The sequence below is a fragment of the Hypomesus nipponensis genome, chromosome 26 (genome assembly GCF_054491055.1).
Source record: "Hypomesus nipponensis isolate SF chromosome 26, ASM5449105v1, whole genome shotgun sequence".
NCBI classification, from domain to species: Eukaryota; Metazoa; Chordata; class Actinopteri; order Osmeriformes; family Osmeridae; genus Hypomesus; species Hypomesus nipponensis.
Window position 1 is genome coordinate 8,511,828 of NC_140386.1, and position 20,144 is coordinate 8,531,971.

General features: G+C 48.0%; 1 protein-coding gene across 4 annotated transcripts in view; it reads right to left on the reverse strand.

Moving 5' to 3' along the window:
• tgfbr3 (transforming growth factor, beta receptor III) overlaps window positions 1-20,144 on the reverse strand; it is a 58,489-nt gene that overhangs the window by 4,290 nt on the left and 34,055 nt on the right. For all 4 annotated transcript variants that reach the window (XM_084693054.1, XM_084693053.1, XM_084693056.1 and 1 more), the window contains 12 exons: window positions 17,429-17,612; window positions 15,355-15,517; window positions 14,488-14,635; window positions 11,652-11,841; window positions 11,090-11,373; window positions 10,486-10,641; window positions 9,472-9,621; window positions 8,750-8,929; window positions 7,211-7,492; window positions 6,275-6,419; window positions 3,098-3,148; window positions 2,665-2,769 (listed from right to left, as the gene is read on the reverse strand). In XM_084693054.1, the coding sequence (XP_084549180.1) occupies window positions 2,665-2,769; window positions 3,098-3,148; window positions 6,275-6,419; window positions 7,211-7,492; window positions 8,750-8,929; window positions 9,472-9,621; window positions 10,486-10,641; window positions 11,090-11,373; window positions 11,652-11,841; window positions 14,488-14,635; window positions 15,355-15,517; window positions 17,429-17,612 (2,038 nt within the window). The remainder of the gene's footprint in view (window positions 1-2,664; window positions 2,770-3,097; window positions 3,149-6,274; window positions 6,420-7,210; window positions 7,493-8,749; window positions 8,930-9,471; window positions 9,622-10,485; window positions 10,642-11,089; window positions 11,374-11,651; window positions 11,842-14,487; window positions 14,636-15,354; window positions 15,518-17,428; window positions 17,613-20,144) is intronic.

Below are 20,144 nucleotides of genomic sequence, written 5' to 3' on the forward strand. Positions count from 1 at the left end.
TTTTTTTCCTGACATAGAACTGGAAGCATTGGGGAAAGAAAAAACAAAAACTGGAGTATTTGGCACGGTGTACCTCTGGTATTAAAATGCACTCTGTTCATTGTTTGTTTGAATGCTGTCTCCCTTCCTGCACAGCGTAGAGAGAGCTGGATAGGAACTCTGTCTACTGTATATGAATCTGGGACGAGTTTTCTGTTTTCGTGTTAATATGATTGTGTATGTGGAGCAAGTCGCGTTCCCTCTCCTCGGCTAATGTTTGCCAGAGCTCGGCTGTCAGACCTCCATTTAAAAACCTCCAGCTCCACGCCAAGCCTTGTGCTTTCAAACAAAAAAGGTCTAAAATGAAATACTTCTCTCTCTGTGTCTCTCTCTTTCTCTCCCTCGCTCTCTATCTCTCTGTTCTTTAAGATGTCTACTTTTTTGCTATCATCTTAGCCTAAATGAAAAGAGAAGTTATATGAAACTGTAACTTGTAACATGAGAGTTTCATTCAAAAACAACATAAATGTGTTAGTCAGCTGGCTGATTGAGATGAGTAATGGTTATGTGTCACCTTAGTAGAAATCTATTGACCTCCTTTCGCCAGGCAATCTCTCAACCAGCGTCCTCTCTCTCTCTGTCACTGAGGTAGCTTCCGTAGTCTGTGGGGTGACCTATCGCCTATCCCGGAAAACAACAGCAACACTCGGCTACCCTTCCTTTGTCAACCTCCACATTCTGAACCATAGAATGCCCCTGAATGTTTGTGAATACTTCGGCACCATTACAGGAAGCACTTCTGAGGACGTGCACATTCCATGAAGTGACTTCCTGTGTCAACAACATTCTCCGCAGTGTTTTGTAGTAAAAAAAATAAAAAAAACATTTCTAAATAAAAGCGGCACTACTTCCGGAAAATTCTGCGAGCGTGTACTATCTATCCTGATTATGTACCATGACTGGAAGGAACATCTCATTGTGACCTACTTCCTTCCTTTGGAGGTGCTTTTGAAAATAACCGGAGGCCTATATATGTTCATAAGAGAGGCTTTATGGCCTCAATCTTAACCCACCTCACTGTCTGAAACTGCAATAGGACCCAGGGGAGAAGAGAGGATATTTCCATGCCCTGCCGTTCAATTTTTAAAACAGTCCAGGCTGATATTTTTGGGTTGTTTTTGAGCGCCAACATTGTTGGGGTTAACTTGAAACTGCCAGTGTTTACATTTAGCAGACGCTCTTATCCAGAGCAACTTACAGAAAGTACAAGGACGTTTGTCCTGAGGCATGTAGGGTGAAGTGCCTTGTGAAAGGACACAACATCATTTAGCACGGCCGGGTATCAAACCGGCAACCTTCTGATTAATAGCCCAACTCCCTAACCGCTCAGCCATCTGACCCCTATCTAAGGAGGTTTGACTCCAGGTTGATACTCTCTGTAACAAAGAGGGAGAATGGGGAAACGTCGTTCAACAGAGGGAACGTCCTGGAACCATTGTCACAAGCATGCGCCTGGAACGCTTTCACCGCAACGTTGAAAAGGACCATTCCTAATCTTCTCATAACCCAATTCTTTACACCTGTTTCCTTGTGGAAGTCAAACTTTTGACCTCAATAATTTTAGGAAATAGGCCAGTCAAAAGGCTTGTATTTCTGTGTTGGTCTCCCTAGGAAACTCATAAAGCTCAAATAAAGTGGACTTTTTAAGAGGTGCCAGCATAAACAGCCTGATGAAGATAAGACGACTCGGGCCTGACACCTGATCTGGTCCAGCTTACGGTATGAATGAACAGTCTCTCCACAGCCGTCTCTGCTGCAACTGAGATCCGAATGAAACGCCCGGAAGGTTTCGTGAAGTGTGAAAGACAAAATAGTTTTGAAATGGGGGACTTGGATGCACTTCATCAAAGTTGAAAAGAAAATGCACAAGGGCTGTCAGCAGAACTCTCTGTGTTTCCGTGTGATTTGAAGTCACAAAGCAATGAGGAGACCACACGCTCAAAAGATACAGTCAGTGCTACTGTGTCACAATGGATTGATACTTTGACCAATTCTTCCCAAAGTGACAGCATACGAATGAAACACAGATACATTGTTCCACTTCCTGGTTGACTCATGGACGAGTCCCTGATCCGGTTTCGGACAAATTTCACACAGACATTTTTCCGCGGGGGCAGTCGGGTCGATAGCAAGGCAGATACACAGTGAAACGGTCAGGCAAAGAACAGGACGCCTCTATGCTCCGAGGGCCGCGAGGACCCCACTTCCTCCCTGCGGCCAGCCAGGGTCACCAGCCAGGGGACAGTGGGGAAGGTCCTGGCGTCTACTGGACAGATTGTGTCTCTCTTCCTGCGAAGGCCGTGCTCAATTGGTCAAGGGGAATTCCAGGCCCTCTCTGGCCATTGTACTGAGAATACCCCCTGACCACCCTTCAGCCCCCGAAAACAATTCAAAAGCAGGAAAGTGAAGACGTCGTTTTGCTGACTAACAGGATGTATTTTCAGTCGACGAAGTTCATATGGTATTGTTAAGAGGCCTCGGGGCGGTGAGGGAGGGATGCTGGGAGATTAGAACGAGAGCTCGTTGGCACGGAGACGTCAGGCATTCTGTTCATCAGCTCCGGGAGTTATGGAAACCTCTTGTTCTGTGGGAGGTTAAAGGGACAGTGACACGAAACCCACCTACCTGTGTGAGAGTAGATGAACCACAGGGCTCCCGTTAGCAAGGCCCCAATCACGAAGGCGGCAAACGCGATCCCGACCACCGTCGGAGTGTCCAACCCGTATATGGCTGTGAGAGAAGGAAGGAGAAGAACGCGGAGAGTTACAAAACATGTGAGTCAAAAGAAACAAACATTGTACATGTTGGGGTCAGAGGGCTTAGGGAATTGGGCTATTAATCGGAAGGTTGCCGGTTGGATTCCAGTCCATGCCAAATGACGTTGTGTCCTTGGGCAAGGCACTTTACCCTATTTGCCTCGGGGGGGGGGGGGTGTCCCTGTACTTACTGTAAGTCGCTCTGGATAAGAGCGTCTGCTAAATGACTAAATGTAAATGTACATTTCATATCGGAAAAAACTAGTACTGTTGGTAAACAAAGTGAAAACTTGTGTTCTTACGTTCACGTGGAGGATCCGGAGGGTTTGGTGTTTCCGGGGGGGATAGTTCATCTGAAAATACAGACCAAACAAATGCTTGTTGACCATAAGGTAACATTAAAGCCAATATCAATACAAACTGCCTCTGGTTTGCGGGTGTTCTAATCTGCGATAGCGCCTTGCGTTTGCCTCTTCTTATCTTTAACTCAAGCAGCTGATGGGAGTCACTAAGGTGACGGCGTCCTAAAGGATGAACCTGATGACTTCCAACAAGGGTCAGCTTACTCTTTCATAAGTCGCCTGGACACTGTTCAAAAGTGAAATTAGCTGTAATTATGTCCCGACAACGCAACACAATGGCGCTTGTGTGGAGGGGCGAACTCAAGAGCGCTCTGGTCCCGGGCCAAAGACTCCGGCACAATGGCGTCTATTCTCGGCAAAGAACACCTTTGGATTTACATTCCTCGTGACAGGACGATGACAGAGCATCGGAGGAGGGGTTTGATTTCAGGACAGGAGCTTCAGCTACGTTACACCCCCACCCCCCGACACCCCTGCCCCCCCTCCCTCCAACCCTTATCTGTCCCGTCAGGCTCATCAGGCAGGGAATGCGACGGCGGGTCGTCAACACCGACGTCTCCGACGGTCCTTGGCGTGTGCAGAGAGGCGGACTGAGGCGAGCCAATCTTCGCCTCCGCCCACGGAGTCACAAATACCCACTGGTGGGGCAGATTACTTTCCCGGTGCATGCATGATAGACTCAAGTGCTGTATATAAACGGACGAGCTTGTTTTACGGAGGAAGGAAAGCTGCAGTGACAGAATGTTTCTAGGCTGAGGGCACGCCGCGAGAGATGAGGCCCGCCTTTGGGTTGCTGCTGGGGTTTTGGGCCAAGGCTGTATGCATGAGAGGTCAGAGTTTCTGGACGGCCCCACCCAGCCATGTGCTCTAATAAAGCGGTTGAACGGACAGCCATCCCCGAGTCTTCTCGACCAAAGCTCCTCCACCTCTGCCAACCCCGAAACCCAAGCCAGCGCCTCAGGTCCGACTAGAGACTGTGCCAGCGCCCTTTTGTTCTGTGAACGTGCCCCGCTATCTAAAGGGAGCTGTGCTGTGCCATGAGAGCCACACAACAGAGACAAAGATCTCATCTGTGCGCTCTCAGACAGAGTTCAGACCCTGTTCAGATAGCCGAAGTAACGTCATTTATTTGCTTGTGCGTCGAGTGGAGGAACACTCCTTGGAAACGGCTCGTTTCCTTTCAAATCCTTTCCTCTTAAGTGTGACGGAGGGGGGACAGAGGAGGGGGGACAGAGGAGGGGGGACAGAGGGAGTCCTTCTTCAATCTGGTGGTCTGCCTCCTTGGAACACACCTGGTGACCGGGTTGCGCAAGTGGACATTTCCAATCGTTTTAAATAGCTGCAAACGGCTTGTTTTTTTGGATAGCTGGATCGAAAATCTTCTGAAACGAATGCAGCCCAAGTGTTTAAGATGCTAGCGTGCAGAAATTAAACCTCTCTCCCCTTCCCAACAATCCTGTCCACTTCAGGATAAACCTTGTGGAAATCGATGATCCTATGAGCTTTCCTCAAGGGTTTACAATTCCATAAACGGGGTGGGAATTTATTGATGTTGTGAAGCGGTCCATCACCTTTTGATGGCAAGGCTTTGAGGCTGTTATATGTTTCCATGCACCGAACTGCCCACAAACAGCTCTCTTTGATTTGTAGATCAAGCTGAACGCGTTGGGTCCCCTCCAGTGCAGGCCAGAGGCCCTTGAAAGCCCGCTTGTTTTTTTTTTCTCGCCATCTCGGCACAAGAGATGCCTTTGTGTTAGAAGCATGGCGTTGGAGCTCATGCTAATTTTTTTCATTAGCTTTATGGCATATCTGTGTTTACTTAATCCGCATTACGGAAAATAAACCCAATGCACTGGCATCCTGGCATCAGAGGTAGACACCCTTACACTGGTTGCCAGGTTTGGCTAGCTGAGCTTAGTTTTGGCACACGAAGACCTCACTAGGGCAATTACTCAGACTTCAGGGTCGCCGGTTCTCCACAAGCTGAAAGGGAGCGTTGAGGTGGCTCAGGTTTGTGTGTTCCAAAAAGACACGAGATGTAATGCGGCATCTAACAGCATGGCACGGTGGGTTTGTTAACAGGGCTTAACCAAGTACAGTCAACACCCCCATTTCAATCTGCCAATCCTGGCTCGCTCAGAGCACAATGACAGCCCGTAGTGATTAGAACGCTTTGATATACTGTTCAACTCGCAAGCCAATAAAAGTTGACTCACACCAACCGCAGTCCACTCGCTGATGTAATTGCACCACGGGGAGGCTGATTAGAAAAACCCTGGCACTTAAAAAGCTATTGGGCTCTCATGATATCACCCACATCTCAGCTTAGGTCATAATTAGTCAAACGTGACCGTTCGGTTGGTCAACCGCGGCCCTCCCCATCCACACCCCACCCATGGTGTGATCACACACACACACATACAACCGCCTCTACGGGCCTCGGAGACTGAATAAGTAAGCAAATGAGCGAGCGATGAGAGGCCTCTGGGTCTGGCTGCTCTCCCACAGCCTGTGAGAGCCCTCCTCCCTGCTCCCCTCCTCCCTGCTCCCCTCCTCCCTGCTCCCCTCCTCCCTGCTCCCCTCCTCCCTGCTCCCCTCCTCCCTGCTCCCCTCCTCCCTGCTCCCCTCCTCCCTGCTCCCCTCCTCCCTGCTCCCCTCCTCCCTGCTCCCTCCTCCTCTCACTACCGGGAAGACCACAGAGAAGAGCTTAAGTGGAAACAACTGGAGCTCCATGCTGCATGACTCCTCTATGCTGACTGGTGCGGGGAGGTAGCACTGGGCCCTGGACCTCAGAGGAACTCCCTTCTGCGCTGATCACACACGCACAGGCATGTACACACACACACACACACACACACAGGCATGTACACACACTCACACACGCACAGGCATGTACACAGGCACACACACACACACACTGTCCCACAAAGCAAATGAACTCCAGATGCAGCAGCACAGTCTGAGACAGTTTGGGCCCTTCTGGAGCAGACGGGACACTCGTCACGGTCATCCCGTCACCCAGACCGCCGAGGTCAGCTGACCAGCACCGCACTGGCTGTCTGGTAAAGGAGACATGCCGTGATTGTGGTGCGTCACTCCCCCTGGACGCGTTCTCACCTGGCTGTTCCGGAGGGTCGTCAGACACGACCACCAGGGGTCTGGAGGACGTCTTGCTGTTCCTCGTCATAGCCAGGATCACCTCGATGCTGACCGACGTGTCGCCCATGCCGACCGATGGGCAGGTCTGCTCCAGCTGTAAGCACTGCGTGGAGCAAAGTGGAATCAACCAATCAGACCGCTCCACAGGAAGGGCGTCACAAATTCAAGATGACACGGAGATACGTCCATAGAATCACCATCGTATTTGAAACTGTGTACGATCTGGATGTGTAAGTCAACGATGAGTCCAAATATTTATGGGTAACGGTATAAGTATTAAAAAACAAGCCCTCTTTCATGTCTGACCATGGGGAACATTTGGAAGGAACTTCCAAGGAACTTAAGGAACCCTCTGCACTTAGAACCCGTGTCCCCTTGTCCTGAGCCCACTCATAACCAGAAAGCAAATATCCAGCTCTACTGCAATGAGTCAGCACCTGGCCCCTTTAACGGCTCTGACAAGTTGGTTACCGTAAAATACCCCCAGAGCAGTCCAGGGCTACCCCCATGAGCCAAAACAGAGGTCAAGTGAGCTGAATGGGTTGCCCGTAGAAGGTTACTAAAGTTTAATGACTAAGCAGAGATGCATAAAGGGCTTGGCGAAGGGAAACTGACACTTGACCTCCTGAACCTTTGTTTTCCTCTACCGATGACAACGTAGGAAACCTGAAGTAGATTTATGCTTCCTGCTCCTTTATAAAACTTATCAAGACTGTCAGTCGGTTAACTCTCGCTTGTGTGAGGAGTGCACACTAAAACACAACGCTCCAAAAGTGTCTGGCCTGGTAAAAGTAACGTAAAATATATCTATACTGTACTACACAGTACAAATACTTCATCGTATACCGTACAGATAAGAGAGAGAAGCTAAAGACGAGGTACTGTGTGACGTACCACTGGTAGCGGGTGGTTGCTGATGAGCTTCTTGGAGCACGGGGACATGTCACAGTGGAGGAACAGGAAGGACTCGTTGAACTTGGAGTTGAAGGTGAAACCGAACCTTTTCCGGTCCACCTGGGAGTGAGGCACTTGTGGATAGTACTTGACGCTGTCGTCCACGGGGCAGATGTTCATGATGAGGAGGTAGTCCGAGACTATGTTGGGGTTGGAGTCGGGGGAGATGAAGCAGGACTGGATCATGAAGTCCAGGTCTGGATCTGTTCTGGTGGCTGTGATCTGAAGACCAGGGGAAGGGAGTAGACAAGGAACCAATCAGACTCCACCAAAAATATTTCTGTCAGTGCTCCAACTTACAAAATGCCTTGTGACAGTCTGCAAGCTTGTGTGTGAGGAACACCTTCTTGGCATGAGTCTATGTGCCAGCTGGACGGTGAGAGGACTGCTTTAACACAGCGAACAAGAGACCGGAATGCTATCTAAGTAGTAATGGTCCAAGAATCACAAACACTGAAGTGGGATTTTACTCAGGACGCCTTTCCATTTTCAGACCACAAGGCATTTCCTTGAGTTATTCCTCTCCTTCCTCTTGAACAAACTACCCTTGCGCTACTGTACATGTTTTCTAACAGTGGCACACAGCTGTTGTAAAGAAAACACACACTCAAGCACACAAACACGAAGGTGGTGCTTTGACGTTGGGCAGGGACCCACAAAAACAAAAAAAACACGTGAAGGAAACGCGAGCTCTAACCCTGGAGTGACACAAGTTCCGACGGAGCTGTTGCGCAAGAGCCACCTCCTCCACACCTTCAGACTCTCTGCTCAGGGCAGGTCTCAGGCTGGTGTGAGAGAGCGGGGGGGGGGCAGGGGGGGGGCAGGACCAGACCTTGACACACAGTGGCGTCTTTGTAGCCTGCTGGCTCTCTGTCCACACTGTCACTGAAACATCCTCCTCTGATCCCATCATAAATCCTCAGATCAAAGGCACTATGAATCTCAAGCATTTGAGACAGCCCTCCACTGTCTCTTTTAGTACACGGGTCACTCTGCAGCTACGAGGCAGAATGTATACATGTAAACATCCACAGCAGGGGTTATGAGATCTCCATATGTGCAGGGGCACGTTCAAGGAGAGCGTGATGGAGGTTACGAGTGAGAAATGAGACATTAGCTCTACATCCAGACCAAGAGCAAATATTCCCTGGCCCTGTGGACACCACACGAAGAGATGAAAGCACGACAAAATCTAAGTCCAGACAAAGAGCACACACTGAACGGATTTCTGGGTAGTTTTGACAATGTAGGAATCAACAGCTACACACTGATTCTGTAGAAAGACACAGACACAAAAACACTCCCCCTTGCACTCCCCAAATGCAGTTTTATGATTTAAAAAAAAGCTGCCCACAACTCCCACATCTCCAAATCGCACTGCACCGTTCCTGCTGTAGATAAAAATATAGATAGAAAAAACATATGACAATCGATTTGCCATTTTTTGAATTCGAAAATCTACAAATGAATTGAATTTACCTCCACAAACACTTCTTGATGTTCATAGACGGTGTAGAAAGCCTGGGGAGCAGGGAGGCGGAACATGTGGTCGTTGTACAGCTCTATGTTGAAACCCACATTCTTGACGGGTTTGTTCGCAATCTCAGGGAAAGGTCCTGGTTCTTCAGTTTCCTGGGTGTTTCTGTACGTGCAGTTGAACTGGGGAGAGAGGAGGAAACAGCCAACAGCAACATCAGCAGGATCCTGACCCTGGATTCCAGCACTGAGGAGTCTTCACCCTCAACAACTGTGAGCCAATGTTTCTCAACAGCATATCAACTTGGTTACCGGGAAAAAGACAGAAGATATGAGGTAATTATGGGGTAAAAGGTATTCAAAGACAAGAGATACAGAATGGTGAGAAATAGCAAAGAGTGTTGGTAGAGAAAGACAAGAGAAGGAAGCTGCCTGGGAAAGGTGATCCATGGGGATACTTTGAACTTCGACAGGAGAGAAATGCGAGGTCAGGCTAAGTTCAAGAAACAGACATCATGGGGAGACAGTGAGAGTGGAATCTCCTGCTCTTCTAGAAGCCAGATGACTCTTTATTCGCACCAAGGGACTCTGGGAAATGGAGTTTCATTCAGTTGGACACAGTTCAAACAAAAGCATAGATCGGTTGCAGCATCAAGTGTCCTAACCAAAGGTCTGTCATGCTATGTTGATGTCTACATTTGGGAAACAAACAAGCTGAAAGGTACCAGTATAAAGGGCCGGGGATCACGGGGCTCTGGGAAAGATTTGTCCGGCTCTTCCGAGTCTCCAGGATAAACCACATCCCCCGACTCCAAATCATCATCGTCTGGAGGTCCTCCGCTCCCATCCTTGGGCTCATTTGGACTTATCATGACCTGTGAACCACAGAAGATCCCGTTCAGCACACAGCTACGTTATGTGTACCAAAGGCAGAACAGCACACTTTCCCCCGCCACCGACTCCGATTTCTTTCCAATATTTCTCAGTCGGGGAGATCAGGATGTCTATGAAGCAGAGACGTGACTGTGGGAGAATCTTGCAACACCGTAGATGAGGCGAAGTTTCAACGTGGGAAACACACACATTTCAACAGCGGTTCCCGCTAAGGCTGAAACCATGAAAAATAGTTGAAATTTCACCACAGAATGGGATGTCTCCAGGGGGTTTACCCAGGGGTCAGAGATGAGTGGGGAGTGGTGTTGAACAATATCGGTTCAGTGAGGTCAGATACTCGAGCTCAGCCACTCTGACGACGGCTAACCCTGGCTGGCTGTCCTAACCCTTGGTGAGCGGTCACTCTGTCCACTTAATTAAAAGGCTTTATCACAGGATGGAACAAACAACAGCCATTAAAGGGGACACGACTTTGATGTGCTGGGGCATAGAAAAAGAAGATTAATTTGCTTTGAACATAGAGGTTCTGAACCAGCCCCCGTCACCATGAGCCAAGAGAACACACTTGGACGTTTTCCCGGGACTTTCAATCTGTACTGGACTCAAACGTGTTGTTCTAAACATCCTCTCAGTGATTTCAATAGCTCGTGTGAGATGGCGATTCTCCATTGCTTGTTATAGAAGGTACACCATGCATTCCATGTTAATGATGACAACAAAATAGTGAGTTTCCCAAACCGTCCTGGTTTAAGGGTCATTCCCACCGATTTTTTTTCTGAGAAGATAACTAGATGAATGTTGGGCTGAAGCGAAGGTATGTTGACACAGTGAGTGTTTTTACTCACTGAGTTTATGTAGAGCACGACAGGGCTGTGGTGGATTGGGTACATGGTGGTCTGGCAGCCAATCAGGGGCGTCTCCAGGATGTAGTGGGTGGAGTTAACTGTGGCTTTACAAGCCGGGTCTTGAAGACTGAGGTTGGCGTTGCCAAAACCATTGGCCTGAGAAAAGAGTTAATGAAAAGAAAAAAAGAAGGAATTTTGAATTGAAACAAAAGTACACTTATCATCTTTGAAAGTTGTGGTCCTAGAGAGTGACGAATAACATTATCGTGTCACTTCATAACATTTATGTTTCTATGTGAGGTAAGGTTGCAGGAAGAAATGCAACCCACAAGATGATCCAACATCCTTAATAATTAATGATTACAGTTTGTGGATTTTTCCATACTGTCATGTGGTTTATTGTGTTCAAGTGCCCGGAGGTGGGCACCAGAAAACAGAAAACACACTCAGTTTACTGCCAGCTAGCGTCAGAAGAGAGGTCTGCCATTTCAGAACCCAACACAACAAAAACTCAATCGAATAGATGTTCTTTATCAAAGACCACCAAGGGTATTGAGACATATTTGTCACGGCGACCAATCACAGCAGCCCACCCTCCCCTCACCTGCAGGCTCTCCTTGGCGATGCTGACCACCATCCTGCTCTCCTCACACTGCACGGACAGGCCCACACCCACGACTTCCTTCGGTTCCTCGGGCTCCTCACCCAGCCAAGGCCGATCGTCCAGGGAGGGGTGCCGTAGGAAGGGCAGGCCCTGTTCCAGGGAGGGAGGGAAGGGGAAGGGCAGGCTGGAGCGTGGGCCGACAGACCCGGGTCCTGGGTGGAGGTTGGCATCCCGGAGGATAGAGAGCTCCGGAGGGAACAAGCCCTCGGAAAGGTGCCCCACATCTGGAAATCACACGGATCACGGTTAAAACCCATCGACGGGGAACGGCGGTTTTACAGGCTTGGAAATTGCACAGAGCACAGATAGTAAAACTAGCCCGCAATTTCACGCCTTCGCCCTTTATGTGGACGGGTGAAAAAATGCGACGGCAATGGGGTGTCATTCCAGTCATCCAAATTCAACGAACATCATTTATTTACAGAGGAACATATCGTGGGATTGCAGAACTGGTGGAACAGATCAACGCTTACAGAGAGTAGAGCTGTCTCATGTCACTTACCAGCCTCTCTGAGACGGAGGTTGAAGTGGTTTGCCACTGGTGTGCTGGTGTAAGAGGTGACAGGCCCATAGCCATGATCCTCTGCCCATCTAATGAGAGCCTGGGCCCCAGAGGGAAGGTGGGTCTTGGGCGTTTTGGATACATCCATCTGTCGGTCTGTGTTGTGGCTCAAGCCCACTGTGTCTGGAGACTGAGACAAAAACAATGGGCCGTTTTTTTTTCTCCCAGCATGCTGATCCAATGTTAGACTGTCTTAAGGAGTTTGTGAAAATAGAGCAGATATAGGTTGCCGAGCTCTACTTTGTGTGATGGTTTAGAGTATGTGATGGTCGTGTCCCACTTGGCACACACAGGAAACAATGCGGGCACCTTTTCTTTGAAAGTCTGCATCGTTTAGCAGAAATCTCTACCTACTGTAGTTCCACTTCCGTCATCTCATGAAATGAGACAGATAAAAGCACCATGCAGCTTCAAAGTGTGCCGTGACCACAACCCACAAAGAAAGTGTTGAAATCAGTTTGTAAGAGCGTAAAACACAGTTGTCACAGTCCGAAACGGACTGAGGAGCGCGGTGTGCGGACAAGGCCTGATCAACGGTAGGACACAAAATAGGTGCCGTTTCCCCAATAATTCCTCACTCGTTCCAGCCCCTCGTCATCCTAATACAGAGCAAGAGCTCTAATCCCTTCCCACAGTGGCCCTCAAGCAGTCCTGGGGCCTATCCACCTACGGTAGCTGAACTTTGATCTTTCAAAAGCTTTCGTATCGCATACATAGCTGACGTTCTCCTGAGGTCCTCTGACACACTGGCTGGTTTCCAAACATAGCTTTCTAGATACACTCACACCTGCAGAATGTGTCATACAGCATCTGTTAAATGAGTATGAATGAACACGTGTAGGTGTATACATGTGAAACACACTGTAATGAACCCAACAGCACACTTAACCATCTGTGTGAATGTGAACGAAACATACATTCACATTTACAGTAAGTACAGGGACATTCTCCCCGAGGCAAGTAGGGTGAAGTGCCTTGCCCAAGGACACAATGTCATTTTGCACGGCCGGGAATCAAACCAACAACCTTCTGACTAATAGCCCGACTCCCTAACCGCTCAGCCATCTGACCCCCCACAGGACATACAGTGGACATACAGTCCACAAATGATAATAGAAAACCCCAAGAGCACACGTTCGGTATAGTGCTGCGTACGAATGACAACTACGATGCCATTTGAAGGACGAAAGAAATAACCTTGGGAACTGCTACGCTGAGCTATTTAACAGGCCTCCACTCACACACTCCGCCATGTGTTTTCAGTCACCCCCCCCCCCCCACACACACACACTGCCGTTACCGTAGCTAGCACAGCTAGCGTAGCTAGCGTAGAATGTATGTATGTGAATGTATGTTTAGCAACGATGTAGCGTAGCTTAGCGTAGCTTCCCGGAGCACTGCTGACCTGATTGATTCAGTGCAGAGCAATGACGGGGGCAGCTGTACAAACAGGCTGGGCCCCGGCAGCCCGCACGCCCGCCCGCCCGGGTAGAAGTGCAGCGTCATTCCTGGCACCCTTCCCTCATAGGAGGATCAGCCTTTCAGAGTGTGGGAACCCCCAGGCACTCAGCTCAACTCCACAGAGGTCAACACGGAACTGACTCCTGGGGTAGGGAGGTACTGTGAGAATATACACTCCCCTGGGATGTGTGGGGCTAACGGGTTTGGATCAAAGGTAGCTTCGGTGTCTATATGGTTACAGGGAAAACATTCTTGATGTCCACTTAAGGGTTTGACGGGCCAGTTTCAGAGTGGGAACACGTCTCATACGTTGCTATGAAGATGAGTGGTTGGTAGGAGGTTTGAACAAACACATTATCCAACGTCGCGAAGACAGAACTTAACATTCCATCTTCAGCACAAATACGGTCATTGGACTGTTTCCAATTTACCATCAACGTAAAACCAAACGATTTCCCTCTGAGTGTGTCTTGTATTCTGGCAGTTTGTGTTTGCCTTTCAAACACCTAAAGCTGTAATATAACGGTTGTTCGTATGACGTTGTCAGTCTGACCAAAAATGTAACACTTTTCCAGTTCTAGATATACGCAGGCCAGACCAACGTTCTGCTGGGAGAGCTTGGGGCCAACAATGCTCCTAATTTATGATGTGAAGCATGGCAAACAGGCCAGGGTATTCTCATAATACAAGCCAATGGGTATTCTGTAAGTTTACAAGATTCTCATTCCGACATCTACCCAATTCGCTCCCCAATGACGACCGTTGGAGTGGTTTAGATTAATTTTCACAGCCCATCTCTGAAATGTCCTCCCTCCCCATCATCCGTACCCAAACAGACACCAGGTGGCACTTCAACAGGCCTCAGATTTTGATAAACGTGTGGCAGCATAGAGGCCATCTGTGTGTAATATGTTGTGACATTTAGTCATTTAGCAGACGCTCTTATCCAGAGCGACTTACAGTAAGTACAGGGACATTCCCCACCGAGGAAAGTAGGGTGAAGTCCCTTGCCCAAGGACACAACGTCATTTAGCACGGCCGGGAATCAAACCAGCGACCTTCCGTTTACTAGCCCGATTCCCTAACCGTCATTTTCCACATAAGGGAATCGAACCGGCAACCTTCTGATTTGCTAGCCTGAATCCCTAACCGCTCAGCCATCTGACTCCCATGACGTCTGCGTGTCGCCCGTCGCCATCATCGCCATGGACACGCGTGAGCCAACAATAACCCATCTCCTGACGAAGAAACACGAGCGTGTATTCAGAAGGAAATGTATCGGAGAGGGTGTCTTTGCCACGTTAGAAAAACGTACCACCACGTCCAGCTTGCCTATGACGCTGTGGGCCTTGATGACCCAGTTGACGGACCTGTCGCACTTGAGCAGGAGGACAATGTGGCGCAGCAGCGGCAGGGCCGGCTCCAGGGGACGCAGCTCCACGGTCACGTCCACCTGGAAGGCACTGGGGGGAGAGAGAGAGAGAGAGAGAGAGAGAGAGAGAGAGAGAGAGAGAGAGAGAGAGAGAGAGAGAGAGAGACAGAGAGAGAGAGAGGACAGAGAGAGAGAGACAGAGAGAGAGAGAGAGAGAGAGAGAGAGAGAGAGAGTGAGTGAGTGAGTGAGTGAGTGAGTGAGTGAGTGAGTGAGAGAGAGAGAGAGAGAGAGAGAGAGAGAGAGAGAGAGAGAGAGAGAGAGAGGGGGAGAGAGAGGGGGAGAGAGAGAGAGAAGAGAGACACAGAGAGAGAAGAGAGAGAGAAGGGTTAGCCAAGGGGGCCCTAAGAATTTGAGAAGGTCCAATACACACAGAATTAACATGCCTCCTCTGTCTGGCCAACTGATTAAAAAACTGGACATGATCCCAGAAAGAGGAGGACATGTGCATTGCAGACCACATAGCAGTATGGTGAAACAAGTCATGGCTGCCACATTCCCTCATTTCTTGGGCTCTGTTGCATATACAGAGTTACGGCTCCGGAGGGAGGATGAGACCATTACCTGGCATCCTGAGAACAGTGACTCAAGTCGGAAATACAGCAACTGAACGCTATGCGGTCAACATGACCCCCCCCCTGCCACCCCAGTATCTCTCTCGGTATCCAAAACAAACTCCAATGAGGCCAGCAAAGAGCTTCTTGACCTCTATAACAAATATCTATCCTGTTCTTGGGTAAAACGCTCCTCACCTGCTGGAGTTTGGAGCTTGGAGCTCGATGATGTGGACCTCCTTGTCTGGGTCGGGCCCAGAGAGAACACAGCCCTTGGAGGGCTGGGGCTCCATGTAAACAGCCAGGTAGTTAAGAGACAGGAAATTCTTGTCAATCTTGCAGGTATCAGGAAACACAGGATCTGAAAGAGGATTGAATCGCTTAATTCGCTTCATTTGAATTCATGCTTTCGCTCACAACTATTCATTTAAGAATTCACTTTTGTTTTTCTCAGTTCACTCTCTGTTCATTTGGAAACCCATATTGGATCACATATTTAGACACTTTTAATAAAAGCATTTAAAAACATATTCAATCAGTGCTTTCCCACTGAGTAAACTGTTGTAAAATTGTACCATCTTTTTCATTTCAATATTCACCAACTGCCAACACAATCTTATGTCTTGTACGGAACATGAAACGTTTAGCCTGCCTCTTCTTAGTTGGAGAAAACAGAAGACAGATGCTTCCTTATTTGGTCTCGGACAGAGCGGTTCTGAGAACATAAACTAAACGGTTGGTACCTTCTACCGTACCTAGGACCCCTCACGGCCCTTTGAAAAGCCAAAAAGAGGCTCTGTCCACAAGCCTGGTAGGACACCAAGCGGAAGTCTGTCGAGCCTCAGGAAAAAGCCCAAGACAGGACAGCGACTGGAAAGCTCGACTTCTCTCGCTGAGGTAAACATGGCACGTTGGTGCTCCTCCAAACCGCAGACGCTAATGACAGAGGCCGAACACTTCCAGGCTAAGCAACCTCTCTGTTCTCCCCAAGCGACGGACAACACGAGGCCCACATACCTGGCAGTAAAACATCCATTACGCCTCTCCGCGCATTCTGCGGTTTTCTTTCCTCGCAGTGAAAGACACTCATTAAAAAAAAAGAACGAGAGGTGTTCCCTCTGATGGTTGACGTATTACGAGGTAGGACGTGGTGTCTGTATGGTTTATAAAAGACCAAGAGGGAGTGAAGCACTACGCGAGCTTGATTTAAACACGTGTTTGGAACAGTCATCAGCACCCCAGAGGAATGCCCAGTGCTTCTTCCTTCGGATCAAACAGCAACTCTCTCTCCCTGCTGGAGAGCTTGGAGAGGCTCCTGCGTCTGCTTCAGCTCACCCCTGACAGTGAGTTTCCACCCACAGTTATCACAGCGCGGAGCACATTTGCTAAATCCATTAATGCCTTCGAAAGTTTACTACAAACTCTGCTCATGCATGGCCTTCGAAAGCGAGGGGGAATCGTCTTACCAACCTAGAAGCAGTCCGAAAGTAGAGGGAGAACAGAAGAAAAACATTTCAATGTATGAATTTCACGTTTATTGTGTGGTATTTTAAATCTCATTCCTCTTTTTACACAGCGCACTGCAGTGTGTGTTCTCTGACGATATGCCTGGCGATAGGCCCACACATGCGCTAACAATCAAAGGAGCACTTGCACAAATTTTAAAGGCATTCCCAAGGGTCACCTCTTCCAATTCCACTGGATTTTGCCACACGGCCAAGGAAAAAAAGAAAACTGTCCAATTTGAAGTACAAATAAATAAATAAATAATAGGAGAAGCGATTGAAAGGAGTCCTCGTTTTTTTTTTTTTAAGGAACCAAAAGCTAGCCAGAGGAACCAGCTGGAACCTGTGCTTCTCTGTGACGGCCTTATTTCTTCTGGGCCCAGAGGTTGTCAATGGGCTCCATTGAGAATGAATCAGCACAGGTAGAGCAGCTTACAGAGGAAATGTCGATTCAAGGCAGAAAAAATATACAGTGTGCAGAAGGTGTGAAGTAGAAAACAACACAGATTCAAAGGCAGCACAGAAAATGGTGGGGATGAACAGACGTCCTTGGTATAGCACAGTACTCCACTGGGAGATTCAACATTGGAATTGCCATTGGGAAGGTTTGGATATTAAAGACATTTAGAATGTATTAAGAAGGTCTCCTGAAGTGGTCTGGAGCCGTTGGCCGAACACAGTGCTGAAATGCTTCAGATTAAACTGGGGAACTACTTTGAGGCCATCAGCAACAACACCTCAGATCCTCTCTCTCAGAGAAACCTCACCTTCTCCCACTTTGATGCAGACTTCCTGGGCGATCTTCAGCTCGGAGAAGGAGGTCACCGCTCGGTACTTCTTCCGGGCCCAGGTAAGAAGGTGCTCGTTGCCATGAGAAAGGTTCTCCGTTTGGACCACACAGTTGAGGGAAAAGTTTCCTGGCAGGAAGTGGACGGCCGAGCCTTGGGATACCTGGAAGGAGAGAGAGAGAGAGAGAGAGAGAGAGAGAGAGAGAGAGAGAGAGAGAGAGGTTGACACACAGTATATCAGTAGAGACGGGAAGAATATAAATTATCCTTCTATCTACTGTCCATTGCAACAGGAGGTGAGAAGGCTTGGGGCAGGAATTCCACATATCTCTACCAAATGACTGTTAAACGTTACTGTCAGAACTTCTGTTGTGGCAGGGATGTGATAGAGAAACTGAAATGCTAATGCTGTATTTATTGATAAATACAATTCCCTCGACCACTATTTAAAGAATCACAGTTCCTGGGGACAAATATTGTGATTCTTATTATAATGATTATCACGTTGTATGGCATTTTCAGTTTCCATTTAAAACAACATTAATCTCTTTTATTCTTATATTAATGACTAAAACTGGTGCAGATGGTAGCAGTAAGTTGACCTAAATAGTGAAACCTGGGATGATTTACAGTTAAGTGGCAGTTTTTTCTTCTTTTTGACTCATGAAGTGAGTTTTCAAGACTTCTGCCTACAATGACTTCTTTGTTGATAAAGATGTGCACATAAAACTCAACGTTGTATTGATTTGCTCGTCCACTTTTACGGAGAAAGACATTTGAGACCGTAAAACTCAGTCTGCAGGCAACCCCCCCCCCCCCCCCCGAAAAAAAAAAAGACCAGACCTTTCCAAAAATGAAACTTATCTAAACGCTGCCAAAACTCATCTTTCACACTCGGCCCCAATCGTTTTCTCGGGGCCTCTCTAAATGTGGTGTCCGTATTTTCACACATGCTCTTCTTACACAATGAGGTGTCTGGTTTCTACTGTTTATATAATGTGTGATCGTGCGTCATCACAAGTGTGCAGGGCTTTCTCAAAATGGCTGCAGAAGGAGCAGACTGGGGGATGTCTTACAATAAAACAGACACACACACACACAAACACACACACACACGCACACAAACACACTACAAGGGGCAAACTAGCCCACTGATAATTCTGTCAGTTGTGAGTTTTTCCAGTCTCCAGCAATTTGATCAGCTGGTCCCATGTCTCTGGACATTTTGTCCAGTCATACAGTAAGACAAGAACTTTACTATGTAACCACCATTACGAGGCCCCCCCATAATTAAAGTATGTTTTGGTTTGCATGGTCTGCAGGATCTGCATGGGTTGCACTGTTGAAATGATGGGAGTCAATGAGTATGTGTAGATGATAAGTAAGATCTCCTATCGAATGTATCAACTCCAACCCAAACATTTTTAATTAAAAGATCATGAAGAATTTTCAAGGCGCAGGAGAGGGGTTTGCAGCGGTAACCAATCGGGACTTACAGTACTAGAGCACAAACCCAGCTGTGATACACACAGTGTCAGGGAAGAAAAAAAAGAAGAAGAAGAAAATAAAATATATATATATGAAGTGCTGATTTGCCTTTTGGCAGGCTGACTCGGCGTAGCTGGGTGTAGGAAGAGGGGACCACCCTTTTTGGCTCCTGATGGAGCTGGAACCGTATGCTTCATTTCAGAGAGATAAACATTCGCATGTGCAGAAAACCGTCGCGTACGATTCAGTGAGTCCCAGCACCAGTCTAGACAGCCTACCTCATTATATTTCCATGCTTGTTTTCCCTATTCCCCAGGTATCCTATCTGTATGCACTGGAGGGCCAGCTGTGATGTGCTGGCAGACCCAATTAAAACATTAAATCAAAACACTTAGCTGAGGGAGTCTCTGGACCATCTCGCCGTAGTGCATGTGGATTCAGACGAACTGTAGGTGTGTTTGCGTGACGAAAGGGAGTCATATCTCTGCTGTTGGGGGGGATTGGCAGTTTGATACGCAGCAGATTAATCCCGTCTGCGCCGTGCGTAACATCTGCGTGACCGCTGGACGCTCCTCTTATTGTTCTTGGCGTTGTCACCCGCCGTCGTAAATACAACCGGCGAGAGACGGACACTATCGAAGAATTCAGGTTGACGCACGTTTTTATTTTTAGCTGTAGTATTTACTACGGTGAGGAAGCGAAGTCAGGGTCAGAGGAAAGATGTTGTTATGCGCTTGGCCGCGCAGGGCACACGCGACAGAGCTGTCCCCTGAGCAGGAGAGGAAAGGGAGGGCTGGAGTTCTTTCTCGAAACGTTGCCAACTTCTGCAGAGTTTATCAATTTAATTGCGGGAATACGACTGTAATTAGTCTCAAAGAATTAGAGGGGGAAAGCCTTGAGAACCCAAATGAGCTCCAGGCTTTCCAGAGCGTTGGAAACCTCAGGAATTTGAAACGGGAATTTGAAAGCAAGAAACCCACTCGAAGGCTCTGCATGCCTACAATACCTCCTTCTCTAGGGCAAGACTCATCCCTGTAGAGAGAAAAGACTGGAAATGGTTGACAGACAATGATTAAGTGATGTCTAAAGTAATTAATGTGAAGCAGGCTAGGAAACATTACTGTTCAAAAATCCTTTACGGGATTGTCACTGTCATGATTATCCTTGCGTTGTTATTTCTATATAAACCCATTTTAAACCCTCTTAA